Genomic DNA, 16,281 nt, shown 5'->3' with positions numbered 1-16,281 from the left:
AACACTGGCAAAACGATGGCAAACGGCCGCGGCTGTAATGACTCGCTCATATTTATTTAAGTGGAGAAAAATAATGAGAATTCCACAAACATTAGTTAGAAGCCTTTAGGGGAACGTCTCGGTCTCTAACACCCCCATTTCTCCATTTCTCTCACTCTTTTGCTCCATTTAGCTAAAGCATGCCATCTGAGGCAGAAAAACGCTAGCCTTAATGGCGTGCGGAAAACGCATCTCGATTTGGCATTTAGCTTTATTTTTTAGATGGGTGTACACGACCTCGTTCTTCCTCCTATTAAGTGGTACATACCAGAGAACGACAGAAAAATAGTCGTAAAAATCTGATACGTTAAACACGTAATTCCACAGCAGCGGACCACGGGAGAGAGAAGGCCTGATTGCTATGTTGAAACGCACATTAAGCTAGTGTCCAGAATACATGAACAGAGAATGAAGGACAAAATATAGTAGCTCAAAGCTACGACGTGAATATATTGATATTGGCAGTTTCATAATAAAAGACTTCTAACGCATTCTAAATTACTGTTGTTGCCTCAGATACATTTGGTTTGCAGAACAAAGGAAACGTGTTAACACATCATGCGTGTTCACTGGCTAAACACACATCTCTCCTCCATTAACGGCACAGAATCAAAGCACCATCCGCGGGCAAAAGCCCGGAGTCACACTGCTGATTCCTAGCCAACGGACCATACATCTTATGCCTGTCGGCGTGCTACACACACTCTCACACACACACACTACAATGCAACTCCACTGGGGGGAGCAAGCAACCTGTCACCATAGAAACGTGATCAGACAGACAGGCAGGTCCAGGTCTTAACAACGAACTTCTAAGATTCAATGCTAAATAATGTCAGAATCTAACCAGGGTCGTTCACATTTTACAGGATATTTCTGATAATAACAAACGGAGATAATCTTTTTTTTTGTTAGCTTTTATTTCCCCTCAGTGAAAAAAGACACCACGTTTATAAGAATGTGTCCTTCTTGCACAAAAGATTACTCTCATAAAACAGCAATATTCATTTCTGCTAAAATAGCAAAGATAATTCCCCATACATAGTCCAGTCTCCATCAGTCCCTGTAAAATCCGCGTTACCACGGTGATAAACATGACACTAACAGAACTACATCACACTTACAGTACTAACTGTGCTGATTAGGCAATTAACGAATTTATTAATGAACTAATAATACCAATCTACGTATCGATGTAAAGCATTAGATTTTAAGACGCCTTCCGAGTAATTATAACATCTTTTTCCCACTCCTTTTAGACACAGGGCAGTATGCCAGAGATCCCCGTTAAAACTTACTGAGATTCATACACCTGTGCGGACCGGTGATAAATTTGAGGGCTTAATCATTAGTCCGTCTGGCTGCTATGAGATTTATCGCTGAGTATCAGGCACCTTATATTAACGATGCTATGGTCTGGATTTGCCAACTGATTGAGTTTTTCTCACCAATCTGAGCGTTGTCGTACAGCAGGAGGTCATAGCAGCCCTGGTAGCCGGTGCGGTAGTTGGTGCGTGTTCCGCTGTCCCACTGAACCACGACGGTTTTGTCAGGCGTCGTTGTGCTTCCCTGCCGTCCGATCTCAACCACCGTTCCGACGTGACCCTCTCCATCGTCCTGGTTACCCCATTTCCAGTCAACGCCGCGCACCACACGCATGCCCACCTCCATCCTGCCACACGGTGGGCTCCGCCCGGCGTCGCTGCGCTTGCGGGACCGCGGATGGGGCACTCTGGGCCGGGACCCGGAGAGCGTGCCGTGCAGCGGGGTCTCCGGAGAAAGATCAGGGGTGACTGGAGAGAAGCAGCGAGTGGGAGATAAAAAAAGGAGAGAGAAATAAGTTCCCATTACTTCCTTTGTACGTTGCCTAAATGTTTGTGACAGAATCAATGCGTGGTTTAGAGCAGACTGCATTGGGTAAGTCAAGAGCTACTGTCAAGTGTTTGAGGTCAAAGGAACTCCTCACCAGCATGCTTTAACTACAAGCCACAGTGAACTTTATGGTCAGTCCATCACCTAGAGTCTTTAAATAAGACCAAATAATCATAAATGTCCCACAAAAAGAGGACAGAGCAGGAGATGCTGCTTTCTTCTCACCCAACAGGGTGACAGGGCCTCATAGCACTGCTGAACGACGGTTCTATTCAATACATCACAACATCGCAGATGTCAGACTACAACTTCCTCAGAAGCAAGTGCATGAACGGCCAACCTACAAAGGCTATTTCTTCTTCCCACGCTATATCAAATCTTTGCTGCTAAGCAACGCAAAAAGGAGCAACAAATAAATAAATAAAATACCTAACGTGACTGAGGGGAGTGCTCCATGGTCCAGTGACCCTGACTGACATACAGATTTCTAATACTGGTTCAAATTCAGTCACAGGCAAGATGGTGGTATGTTCACACACACTCAAAGCCATTACGCTTTAGCTGTTCTGATGTATACCCATTCTTCATGCTCTATGACAGCAGCTCTGTTGGTGCCTCTCTTTAAACCCAGTCCACCACTTCCACCCAAGCACTAAAGTAGCGTTTCTGTGAGGATGAGTCAGAGAGCAAGGGAAAAAAAGAGGAGTATTGTGGGGTTCAATGGTAACCAGCCGGTCAGATGGCATGAGTATATACTATTCACTGCCAGTCTCTCTCCCTCCCTCTCTTTCTGTCTTTCTCTGTCTCTGTTTGTTGCTGACTGAACTTGGTGTGGACAGAAATGCCTGGGAGTTTAAACAAAGCTAACTCTCATTTTTATCATTTTTTCCCTCTGGTGAAATTTCCCGTCAGAGCTGCCCGGACTGAGCTAACAAGCCCTGCGTGATGAGCCTCCCTGATAAAAACCTGTTTGTGTGTGTGTGTGTGTGTGTGTGTGTGTGCACGTGGTGTGTGTGTGTGTGCACGTGGGTGTGGGTGTGTGTGTATGGGTGTGTGTGAGAGTGAGTGTCTGTGAGTGTGTATGAGAGAGAGAAGCAGAGACAGAGAGAGAGAATGATTTGGCAGCGTCTAAGCCCGGCTCAGTCGATGCTAATGACGATGGATAGAGTGGACTCATTCTGGTCCCTCTGTGATTGTCCTCCTCATTGTCGACAGCCAGACTCTTTTACACTCACAGCTTCCCAAACTCAGAGAACATGCCACTACATCCTGCCAGCTATCTCCCACTGCCTGCTTAATGTGACTGTCTGCTTGTCTGTGTGTGTGTGTGTGTCTGTGTGTGTGTGTTTTTATTTGACACTGTGAGCATTTTAGGGTACACACACACTGTGTGGTCTGTCACCACTCAAAACAGGCTCAGTGTTTTTTAAATGCATCCTAGTCTTGTTTTTTTTTTTTCTATCGCCATGGAGACATAAGACCAGTTAATCCACTGGATTCATTTCATCAGGGCTTTGATTCAATATTCTTCTCATTTTGATTAACACAATTACAAGATTAAAACCGAATTACAAGGTAAAACCGAATTGCTAAATTGCCTGGATTGTCTGTCTGCCTGTTTTGCTGGTCCAGATTAGGTGTTTTGTCAAGTTAAATTGTTAATCTGGTAAAACTCTAAAAGGGAGTGAGGTGAGGTATTAGGCGACAAGGCCAGTATGGGACAACAACACTTTTATTTGTAGTGTTTGGAATTACAGTTTAGCCTCTTTTCCATGGATTAATAACCCCAGGATGCCATTTGACATTCAGCCCAAAGATAAGGCACAAAGACACCAGAGTCCGCTAGACATAATCCCAAACGCCTGATTCCTATTCACATAAACACTACAAAGCTGCCAAAATGGCCTGGTTACACAGCCCTTGTTCAAAATCAAAACTACAACACAACCACTTTGGCTCGAGTACAGTTACATCAAAATAAATGAATAAACCATCGGAAAATCGGCATGGCTTTGTTACTGCAGTGGCAATGTCAGGTCAGCCTGATTGACTACATTACCCAGTGTCCCCTCTGACTCTTTTCTTAACGATCCATGGGAGACAGCAGTTTCTCAAGCAGGACAGAATGTTTTCCCAGAGCTCTGCAGAGGCCAGTGGGCATACTGCTAATCAAACCGATATGAACTAAATGCAGAAAAACCTGAAACTCAATGCTCGGCGAGCCCCTGATTTGCCTGGAGCAAGTCAACACAGATGCCTGCTTACCAGCCTCCCTGCTGCAATTTTCCCTGACTGCAGCGATTTCAGAACCTCTCCTGTCAATCAGTCACAAAACCATGACAACCACAATGCCTGTCCACGCGGTACGAGCCAAGAGAAAGGCAATCTATCTGGGCCTATAGTGGACTGAACAGCCCTCATACAAATCACTCTACTCCTTCGCCTGTCTCATTTCAATAAACGACAGCATTCAGCATCCAGGACTACTCCACACTCTCACATCTCAGTGTGCATACTACACTTCTCTGCTGCTGTTTACACACACACACACACACACACATCCAAAAAAGATACTACACGGGAAAACTCCACATAAGATGTCAAGATTTTGGCGTAGTTGCATAGCTCAGAGATTACAGTGCTCACAGGCATGATCATCTGCAAGTGTGTCAACCCATGAGGCGAGATTCAAAATGACATTCAAAAAAATAAATAAAGAGACAGAACTGAAATGGTCTATGCTGTATGAATGTAACAATTATGATAAGTTTTGTAATGTTGAGCAACACTGCCGACTCACTCTGTGGTTTACAGAGGGCGATCCGAGGTTTACCGTGGTAGAAAGTGCCGGAAGTTTAGGCTACACACTGGAGGCGGATGGCACTGCGTTTCTCTGCATTTTGGAGAGGAGAAATGTACAGCTGGTGCCAAGAGCTCTCAGGCATTGTGATTCAGCAAGGTTGTGGGCTGAGTGAACCAGCATCTCTCTCTCTCTGCCAAAAACAGCCTGCGGAATCTCGCCTCAACACGGCACCTCTCACCTTAACTCAAACATCACACACACACACACACACACACACACACACAATCAGAAATACATACAGACACACATACAATCAAACTTACACACACACACACACACACAATCACACACATACACACACAATCAGAAATACATACACACACACACACAACCAGACATACACTCAGCTGCACTGTTCAGTGAGGACAAGAGGACTATCTGAGTTTGCTGTAGCTAAAATTGGTACCACATTAGATAAGTTGCTTCTGACAGGTATCACAGTTAATGAGAGATGTTCCATTAACATAACAGACAGACAAAAATCAGAATCAAAAAGACAGCGCTTTATGACACATACATCAGGATTACTCACATGTAAAGTAGTACTGATGGTTATTAGGAATATCATTCCTCTAACTATTAGAAGTCATGGCACAAAACTGAACACAAAATGACACAAAACTCAAAACACTGCACGACTGGGCTGCCCAGTGGTGAAACTGCCTAAATGACAGGGGTAGAAAAAGTTATGCAATGAGAGAGCGAGCCTCTGTGTGTGTGTGTGTGTGTGTGTGTGTGTGTGTGTGTGTGTGTGTGTGTGTGCCACGGCAGAGCTGGGCTGAGGCCTAAACTGAGAGGAGGTCTGTGCTAAGTTAATGACTTCTCCACTGCTCTTAAAGAGCAGATGCAGGCAAACAGCTTTTTTAATGTTTTTATTGCATGTTAACAGAGCTCTACAGCTGTAGGTACAGACAGGGTCCCCAGAATTCCCCCTTTCCCTCCAGTTCGATCATCTTTTTCTGTTACTATAAATAGACCCAGACGGAGATTTAGAAACCATACTCTTTACAGCTGCCTGTGGAATACAGCAGAGTTCTGTAACCACTGAGATGCTAACAGGCCAGTAAACACTCCTCTCTGACTGGGCAGGGGAAAAGCCAACCCCTGATTGGATATGGTACCAAGTCCATCCATGACTGGATACAGTAGTGAGCCTACCCTTGATGGGACATGATAATGAGGTAACGCCTGACTGGATGCAGAGGTAAGCTCAGCCCTAAAGTAAACTGCTACACATGCAGACTGCAGTGTGAGGAGTGTGAAGGTCGTTGTGTGATGAAGAGAGGAACTGTAGGCAGCTCACTCAACAGACTGTGATGGGACGTTTATGGCAAGGTTAAAGATACCCCTAACACCCCTTTACACACACACACACACACACACACACACACACACACATACACACACACACATACACACACACACACACACACACACATACAAACATATACACTCTTTCTCACCCACCACCACACCCATTCACATTATCACACACACAAACATACACCAACACCCTCACATACACACAAATACACACACTATCTCTCTCTCACACACACACACACACGCAGAGAACACACAAATGAGGTGCACAAGAATGACAGACATCCATGGCATATCATATAATATGATTCATCTGTCAACAGGACATTACACTTTCTGTTCTCATTAGCAATATGACTGATAAATATTCTAAAATGATTTAAATATAAAGATTATTCCAGTTAGATAAGAGAGTGTCCTGTGTGCCAAAACAACTGCCCTTTCTCTCTCTCTCTAATAGACACACACACACATACACAAACACATTGCACGATCTGGTAAAAAAAAAAAAAAAAAAAAAATGATATCGCAGTTAGACGGAAATATTTTGCGATTGTGATTTGAACAGCGATATGACAAACATCTAAGTTAGCACACACGCAATCAGAAATACATACAGACACATACACAGTCAAACATACACAAACATACATATTTTTGCTTAGTTTTCAAGAACAAAGTCTGATAAAGGCATAGAGCTACACTGTAAAGGGATGTTTTGAAATAATTACGTCAACTCAATAAAAACTTTAGGATAATTTAACTACTCAATGACAAAAGGGCACAAATTGTTTAGAACCTTTCAAAAAAGGATTTCTCACAGAACGTTTGTTTGTTTTAGTTCAGGTCGGCTTTCGTCTGCCTTTTTTTGCTTTCATACATAAATTCACCATAAAGCTCCAAGTTGAGGTACAGGGTAATACCCAGCGGGGTGTCCAGAAAACTAATGAACAGGTGGGAGGCAAAGAACCCCATACGAAGTGGGGTTCACTGACTTAAAATGGTGATTAAACTTTTGACCGGATTTATGACTGATATGTAGGTTACAGATATACGAGCTTGATACTTGCCAGCCAGTCAGATACGAGTATTTTCCGTTGTCACTTTATATTATAAATATATTTAATTCAATCGCAAGCAGACCTATCGCGCTTTCAATTTTAATTCGATTAATTGTGCAGCCCTAATACACACATATGCGCACAGCAGCACACACTGACACAAAAACAGATACACACACACACACACACACACAGACGCTCACACACTCTCACTGATTCACTCACACACGCACTAATACACACACAGGCACTCGATGCAACCAAAGCACCATGTACCCACCCAACGACTGTTCTATCAATATATTTATGATATGCAAATGAGATACTGGGACACATTGTGTAATTGCCTCTTAATGCAGCGTACAACCAGAAAGCAAACAAGCAAAGTGACCACTGAGCAAAGCTGTGAGAGTGGGGTTTATATGGCGTGCAGAAGACACAGGAGCCATTCACATTACCTTCATTAGATTAAATCACATTAGCTTTAAACCAGATTACTCCCTTACTGTACGTGTAAACAGATCAGAATCTGATTTAGACTACAAATACTGATAAATATCTGATGCTATTCTGACACCAAAATACAAGCGGACCAGGATGAGAAAGACAGGAACCACACACACACACACAGACACACACACACACACACACACACACACACAGAGAATGATCAATGAGCAGGGTGTGTGCTGAGGCGTGTGAGCAGAAGTGGCGGCTGGAATGGAGCAAAAACACTGTCAGTTACTGAGGCCTGGTCTGCATGTGCCTTTTCTGCTGCATTAGACATTTTCACAACCTTTTCCTTAGATACCATTAGCTAACCACTGACACATCACATACCAGTCCCCTGTGTGTGTGTGTGTGTGTGTGTGTGTGTGTCTCTCTCCCTCATGCTGCTTATTTTCATTTCACATGCACTGTATGCCACCACTTACTGACAACTACAGGGAAACTTGGCTAGGTCCATACTGAAAACAAACACACATAACTCTCATCATTAACACACTTCATTACAGTAATATATCACTTCCTGTATTAAGGATGTGCGTCTAAGACTGGACCACTTTTTTTTTTTTTTAATTCATCTCTGTATTAGCTGTCACTGGTTTGTGTGTTAGCCTATTCTTGAAGCTCTAATATCAATAGGTTCCCACCCTTGCTTGGGGGAAAACTGCAGACCAGTGGAAGTATATGCTGAGTAAGTTAATATCAGTCTGCCTACAGCAGCAAACGGCTCCAAACACATTACTGCAGCTTTACCATAACTCTGTCGTCTACAGACAGTGTCTTCATAACACATTTACAATTTCTGGGAAGGTTCCTTGCAAGACAAGAGTTAGTTGGCTTGCACAGCTGCCCCTTAGAATCATCCTACCCGTAAGTCAACACCATTTTCCTCAATCTGTTCTCTATCAAAATGTTTATTGCCATCTACAACACGAGTCAAATCCAAGGGAGTCAAATTCTTTGAGTCAAATCCACCGAACTAAAAATTCTTTGAAACCAAACTATTAAAGTCAAACTCACTGAAACCAAACTATTAAAGTCAAACTCACTGAAACCAAACTATTAAAGTAAAAGTCACTGAAACCAAACTATTAAAGTCAAACTCACTGAAACCAAACTATTAAAGTCAAACTCACTGAAACCTAACTATCTGAGTCAAATCTACTAAACCCAGACTGAGTCAAGTCCACTGAACCCTATTTAAGTCAAATCCAGTGCACCCAATTTCTTTGTGTTACACAGGAACACGCTAACCGTTGCAGAGGTGCCTGTTTTTCCTGGTGCCCGTGCGGCACACGCGGTCGAGCGTGCCACCTGTTGAGGCACGTCTGTGCCAATTTATCTGCGAGGCCTTAGACAGGGGGAGGGATAAGAGGCTTGGAGAGAACAGATGGCCGACCTCGTCACGGCTCCCAGTCTACACTGGGGAGGCTGGCCAACGTCACTTTCCACTACACTTTAAACAAGACACACCGTTCAGTCCTGTCTGGAGGAATCCACGGTCTAATTTTAGAACGGAATATTCGAGGCTGAATTATAATACTCTCTTAAACTACACATAGATTACTGTCATGCTATGACGGACAGAATTGGACACTGAGTGGTTTAGGTTACATTGTGTTCACTGGTGCAATCCGGGAGCTCTAATGACTGTTTCCCAACAGGGTTAAGTCATAATGACTGCTGACAAATGCAACCGTGACGAGCCAAAATGGAGCAGCCCTCCGAAACAGGAACTGCACCCTTCCCCTTCCCCTTCCTCTTCCTCTTCCACCACCTCATTATTCCCCACAGCATGCCCACACCAGCGACATGCAGACCGGGTCCAGCCAGTCCAGTCCACAGCTAACACTATCAGCCCTGAGGAAAGGAAATGGATGGAGAGGGGGTTAGATTGTTCTAGAAACAAGCCCCCCAAGCCCTCCGCCACCCCTGTCAGTGCATTACATGGCTTATAAGCAGATGCTTCCTAGGAAAAGACAACATCGCTGAGGAAGTGACCACATGGAGAATTCCCAGTGTTTAATTTCCCTGTGCTAAAAGGATCAGATGTCTCATTTAGCTAATGGACAGAATGGACAGCAAAAAAAAAGAGAACTTTCCTTCTCAGTAATCAATTATAATCTAAAGTTTATTGTCTCAACTTTCCCACACTGCTAACACCTCAACTAGTATGTCCAGTGACTGTGCCGACCTAGAGACCACCAATGTGTGGAAAGGAAAGAGGAGGGAGAAAAGAATTCTGAGATGACCAAATTTAACATCAGGATACCCAGCTGTAGAAACCAGGGCTGAAGAGCGTTTAAACTCCAGTATCAGGTCTGTTCTCGGGTTCAAAAAAACACTGGCTCCATTTGCACTTTTCTCCAAATTGGAAAAGAACTTTCTAGAACTGGCTTTTGTCAGACACATATGGTGACCCAGAGCTGAGCGCGCAAGAGAGAGAGAGAGAGAGAGAGAGAGAGAGAGAGAGAGAGAGAGAGAGAGAGAGAGTGGGGGAGAGAGAGAGAGCAAGGGAAGGAAGGAAGGGAAAAAAAATCAATACTGATCCCGTATAAACAACACACAGGGCAGGATTACATCAACCATCCAGCACGTTCTGCAACACTGGACTGACTCTATTCTTCTCCAAAAAGCACTCCTTCCCTCCTCTCTGTAAGCAAATATCTTTATCAAATACCAATAGTCATTATTAAATACCTAGCCAACATAAAACGCTTTCATGTACAGACTGCAAACCACAAAGTAACCTCTGTTCACAGAAACCACAATATAAACAAAGTCAAACAAGTTCATCAGTCAAAGTTTAACACAGGCTATTTTACCAATGTGTGACTACAAACAATGCTTCAGACACTTAGCACTTGTAACAAATTTCGACACTACACTACACTACATGCCTGTAAAACAGCCTGCCCTGCTGAAGGCCACCAGAGTGACAAAAGTGACCCGTTCTGTGGATATAGTGTTCTACACGACACTGTCAAATGTCAGCTATCATCATTTTTGCTTGGTATTAAAATTATAATATAACTTTCTTTTTTTAAACTTAACATTAAAGACAAGAGTTTGCTATAGACTATGCTTGTGGGTAGTTCTTATGAGCGTTGGCAGAAGGTTTCACGGAAACTCAGCTTTCTCTATGGTTCGCTCATGATTTAATGTGTAGGTAAAACTGAACTGAGATTGAGTAGGTTTCTGTAATTCAAAGAAAACTGAGTCGATTGAATGTACTTACAACCCATGAGCTTCAAACCACTTCTCATCATCTTCAGGACTTCACATCTGAGACATACTCTAACCGTTTGACTTTCCTTCGTTTAGTTTTTTTTTTTTTTTTGGCCTGTTTTTGGTCTCTCTCTTCTCGTTCGGAAGCAGGCTGCTAGCTCGGTGAGGTTTCCACCACAGCTAACCTGTTTCAGCCATCCGGCTCTGTTTGCCTTTGACTGAACTTTGCACTCTGGGACTTCAAAGAATTTTTTTTTCTTCTGACAAAAATTTGAGAAGAAAATATACTGTGATAGTTTAAAAAAAAAACAAAAACAATGAGGAGATGAACAAAATCTATAAAGGGGAAATAAATGTCATTTTATAAAAGAATGATCATGGGGGATAATGGGTTGATAAAAAAGGAAGAGAGGAAGAGAAAAAGAAAATGTGAGAAGAACTCAGCAGGCATTATAATGCTTCAGTGGCTTGGTATTGCATAAGAGAAACAGATAACGTCAAAACAGACCAGAATGACCAATGACCTCCAAAAATGACGAGGCTTTCAAAGATTCCCCAGACCAACGTTGACTCAAACCCAGATAAGCCATTCAAATCAGAGGTCACAGAATGTGGGTTGTTACAAAATTGTCATTCCACGCTTTGTCTCTCCTCTTCACTGAACTCAGTTTTATTTTCCAGATAGCTCCTCTGCGTGTATCCAGGTTAGAAGTTATAAAGAGGAGGGGTGTAACAGCGTAATAAACGTACTATAACAGCTTTGGCTCTGACTCTTCATGGCTGTCCATAAACTGTTGAGTTACTTTACATTTTACAAAATTATACTCAAACAATCTCTTTCAACAGAAATGTTGGTCTTGAACAAATAAAAAAATCATTAACAGAATAAGCCATTCAAAATATAAAGGCCTACGTCATATAAAAAAATGCATTATTAAGTCGGATATGTTTCACGCAAAATCACACGTTTCTTTCTTATCAAGTTTCTTTGTTGACACGTTTCACATCTTCGCTCTCTGCTGATATCTGGAGACCACAGAATGTGAAAATGAGACAAAAGAGAACACTGCTGACAGAGCTACAGGCGTCTTCCAGATACGGTCACACCGTTTGACTCATGAAACACATCAGGCTGTTCCCTCTGACGGATGCACTTTAGCGATGCCATGGAGACAAAAGTCAAAAAGACTGAAAATTACTGAATGACACAGCATCTGGAAATAATGCAAAGCTGCATCAAATGTCTCTACAAACCGAATGCTAATTAATAAGTAAAATGATACCATGATTTTGCCTGTGGGTCAGGTTACAACGTATACCACGTATAAGAGTCTCACACACACACACACATACACACACGTGCGCACACACACGCACACACACACGTGCACACACGCGCACACTCACACACACACTCACACACACACATTATCTCATTCAGGGATAATTCCTACTTATCTTCTCATCAAATTCATAATGGGATACATCATAACAATACGTAAATGATCTGCCCCGCCCCTGCTCCACAACCTCAGCCCCCCCACCCCCCACCCCCCGCTGCATTGCCTGTGCTCACCTAACTAAACATACCCTCTGTCTACTCCACCAGCGTCACGATCTTTACCAAAAACTCGGTGAATAATCACTGCCTCTGGTTCTGACTTCAGAGTATATGAGTCTAAAGACTTTGCTTTGAACACTGCTGTCAAAACTTAGCTGTATTCACAATCTATACAAACATTAGAGTGACACAGGAAGCTATAACACCACGGCTTGTACTATAAGATTGTGGCACTGCACGTGTATATAAATTACACGTGCAAAACGTACACTAGATGTGTCCTGTATGGTTTCCTATGCAAGATTTCATTGACTTTCAATATTTTCCATCTTTACGAGCTGGCCTCTCTTACCAAATAAGTATCCTGAACATTAAAAAGAAAAAGTCTTTTACCTATTCATTTACAACAGAGCACAATTACAGAGCTTTCGACAAAGACAGAGAATAGCCCTGAAAAAACATTACTGTTGATTTTTTTTGCTCTCCCAAGAGCATCACGCTGTTTTACTAAATCCTTCACAATTCAGTTATCCACAGCACACGTGGCCAGACACTAGAGCCACGCTTGACTAGTTTACCTGTTGGTGTATGTGTGTGTGCACAGCACAAACACAGCAACGGAGGAATCTCTTTCTCTTTCACGCAGTTGTTGTGCCACGAGGAGAGAAAATAGCTGCACGGCCAGACACCTTGTCATACACCCCGTTTCCTAAGTCTGCATAGAGATCTCTTCGTGAAAGAAAAGAAAAGAAAAGAAAAGCAAAGAAAAAAGACTGGGGAGAGATAGCTATCACTCAGCCATCTTCGTCGGGGTTTGTGGTTTATGGGGACACAGCGAGGAGGAGAGGCACGGGGCAGGGCGGTGTGTCCGTTGCCATGGACAACATCAACTAAGCCAATGAGAGAATAAAAGCAAAGGTATGGGCGGGCCAGTCGGGAGCCCTGTGTGTGCAGTATCAGCATGGCTTAGCCAGGGGAGGGAACGAGGGGGTGTCCACAGAGTTTTCTGGCCGCTCGCACACACACACACACACATATTCGCTGACAGCTCCTACACTCACTGCTGCTGTTATTTCCGGTGCTGTAAAACCCTGATGATACACACACACACTCACACACTCCCTCCCTCTTTGCATCACATTCAGGAACATCTTACCTATATGTGTGGGAGAGGTAATGAGACACAGAAGCATGCATATATATATACACACACATACAGAGAGATATATATATACACACACATACAGAGAGAGAGAGAGAGAGAGTGAGGCTCAGCTGAGAAGATCTCTGTTATGCCAAACAGACAGGGTTGCAGGCTGGGGGATGGGTATGTGATCAAGAAGAGGCAGAAGGGGAATCTGATAAAGTATGTGCTTTTGGGCTGAAAAGGAGGGGAGGGGTTTTGGGGAGGAGGTGGTGCCTACCACCTGCCATCATTCCAATCTTCACTCTGAGACTGAGAGTTCCGTAAATAAAGGGAGGGGAGATGGGGCGAGAGAGAGAGAGAGAGTGTGTGTGTGTGTGTGTGTGATTGAATGAGAGAGAGAGAGTGTTCACAGTCTAGGTGCAAGTACATCTAGGTGCAGCTGTGAGAGGCATGGACAGAGACTGCATGCCACTCACACACACATGCACACACACACGCACATGCACACACACATTCACAGAGCTGTTGGGATCCATAGAGAGACAGTGGTATTTGCACTGTGGCTGAGCAATGATCTGTGCCCAGACAGAACAGTGACAATGTTATCAAATACAATGCCAGATCTATTCAACCAAACACACCACAGGTCAGGTCAGTCAAATCAGAATGTTTTTCAGAAGAATCTCATGTACAGTCAGGTTCTTATTTAAGTGCTCTGTGACAATGTCTCAAAAAATGCTCCATTCAAATAAAACTGTAGAAAACTGAATGAACCGAATCGAGTTTACTATCATAACTGGGCAGTGATCGAACATCCACTAAAAAAGATATTGTTTAATACCTTGTATGTAGATAAACTAATCTAATGAGTGTTTTCACTACAAAAATGTATCTATAGAGAGTGTGAAACATGTCATCTGTAGACTCTGTGAAATGGAGAAGTGACAAGAGGCTTTTTAAGAAACTCTAAAAGGAGATAAGATGTAGGCTGTTCCCATAACTCAAACACTCACACAAATTCGCCTGGCCCCGCGTGACAATCCTTGCTTCCGGAGCGTCCGGGTGTAATGAATTGTGACGCTTGTTATGAAGACGTTAAGTTTTGTTTAAGGTTCATTTAAGTGACTCAGTCCAGCATTGCCCAACATTACAGCAACGTGTATTTAACCACACATTTACACGTCCTGTCATATGTTCTGTCTGACTCAGTGACCATAGACCTTCTTGCGTTCATGCATCTAGCCACGCATATCTTCACAGATATTTCAAAGCGTTAACTGCTGACTAACTGATACTAGGACAACATATGAGTGGGGCACAGCCCATTTGGTTGATTGTTTCAAACCATAATAACCTGAATGTACATTTATCTGATATTCAGCTGTTGACGGAACCTCTTAAATCCACACGTGATAATAGTGAAACATAGTCTTTTGAAATAGTCCCTTTTGGTTGTCTTACTGCAAACTGTATGACATAACCTCACACAAGTGAAGACCTTTACACGTCACGACGTTTCACTAGAATGATGCTCCTATTACAACTGACCACAAGTAACAGTGTATTACACACTAGTGATGAGTTCAACTGAAAGAAGAACTGAGTGACCTATCACAGACAAATCAAACTCGGGTCAAATCACTGTGGTCAGAGGTCGATACCTGAAACATTTCAAGGAAAGCACAGGGTAGTTGTTCTCGTTAGGCAAAACCCCATGTTATCAAGGCAACTGCATGATTGAATTGGTTAGTTTGAGTTAACCTTATTCTGCCATGTATACATTTGTGACTTTTGTGGAATTGTGTGTCTTCCTCTCTAATTACCAATACAAACGTTTACATACGTAATTACTCATTTTCCACTTCAATAAGCGTTTCCATCTTGCCTTAACCAAACGTGTTCTTCCCCATATAAAAATTCTCTGAAATCCCCTTTCCACTACGTTTCTGTGGTCACTACGCACACACATATGAAGGGTTAGTGACGTGTAATCTCAAAGCATTTCAAAAACGAACAGTGCTGTAAATAAGAAAGGCAAGGTTAATATCGAAAACAAAACTGGCATGACTACAGTAGCTGAGAAAAACATGTAGTGGATCGGTAAGCACTTAGTAACTTGCGTTGCGCTTAAGAATGAAACAGGTACCGGCATCTGAATAGGCGCAGTCTAAATAAATGATATCCTGGAGAGATAAATCACCAGAAACTTCAGTTCCAAGATCATGCATTTGATTCTTTAGTAAGCTGTCATACCAGGTATTGTCATTTCTAGTGGGAAAAGAATAAGTGTCTGTTATAGGTAGCTTCACTTTCCGCTATTTAATTAATTCTGTTTATCGGAGAGCACATTTCCAAGTTAAACCCATCTCACACAGAACTGAATTATACCTGGGACCAAAATAAGTAAGATCTTTCTCTAAAGCAACGGTCTATTTTCACACCACACTTTCAACAATACGAAGCATGCAAGAACATCGGAGTTTAAAAGGGTGGTAGGGGGCAACTTTAGACCCCGTGGAATACTTATACGTCCAGTGCATACCTATGTTACTGTTCGAGAGAGCACAACACATAGCCTACAATAGCTCTTTGTGGTTCCCCACTTCTTTGACCAAAATAGGAATATCTAATCTTGCAGACGCTAATGTCATTTTATGAATTCCGCGAATGACGTTTATTT

At 42.8% G+C, this 16,281-nt stretch overlaps 1 protein-coding gene across 2 annotated transcripts in view; it reads right to left on the bottom strand.

Moving 5' to 3' along the window:
• Positions 1–11,055, bottom strand: part of mib2 (MIB E3 ubiquitin protein ligase 2) — a 52,491-nt gene extending 41,436 nt beyond the window's left edge. Inside the window, exons 1-2 of one of the 2 annotated variants that reach the window (XM_030785674.1) lie at positions 10,904–11,055; positions 1,488–1,832 (exon numbers count right to left, since the gene is read on the bottom strand). In XM_030785674.1, coding sequence (XP_030641534.1) covers positions 1,488–1,832; positions 10,904–10,934 — 376 coding nt within the window. In that variant the 5' untranslated portion in view covers positions 10,935–11,055. Of the gene's footprint in view, positions 1–1,487; positions 1,833–4,711; positions 4,972–10,903 lie in introns of those variants that run through there. The other variant, XM_030785675.1, reaches the window with a different exon arrangement.
• Positions 11,056–16,281: the final 5,226 nt, after the last annotated feature.

This window comes from Chanos chanos, chromosome 9 (genome assembly GCF_902362185.1).
Source record: "Chanos chanos chromosome 9, fChaCha1.1, whole genome shotgun sequence".
NCBI classification, from domain to species: Eukaryota; Metazoa; Chordata; class Actinopteri; order Gonorynchiformes; family Chanidae; genus Chanos; species Chanos chanos.
This window is presented reverse-complemented; position numbering and strand designations above follow the sequence as displayed.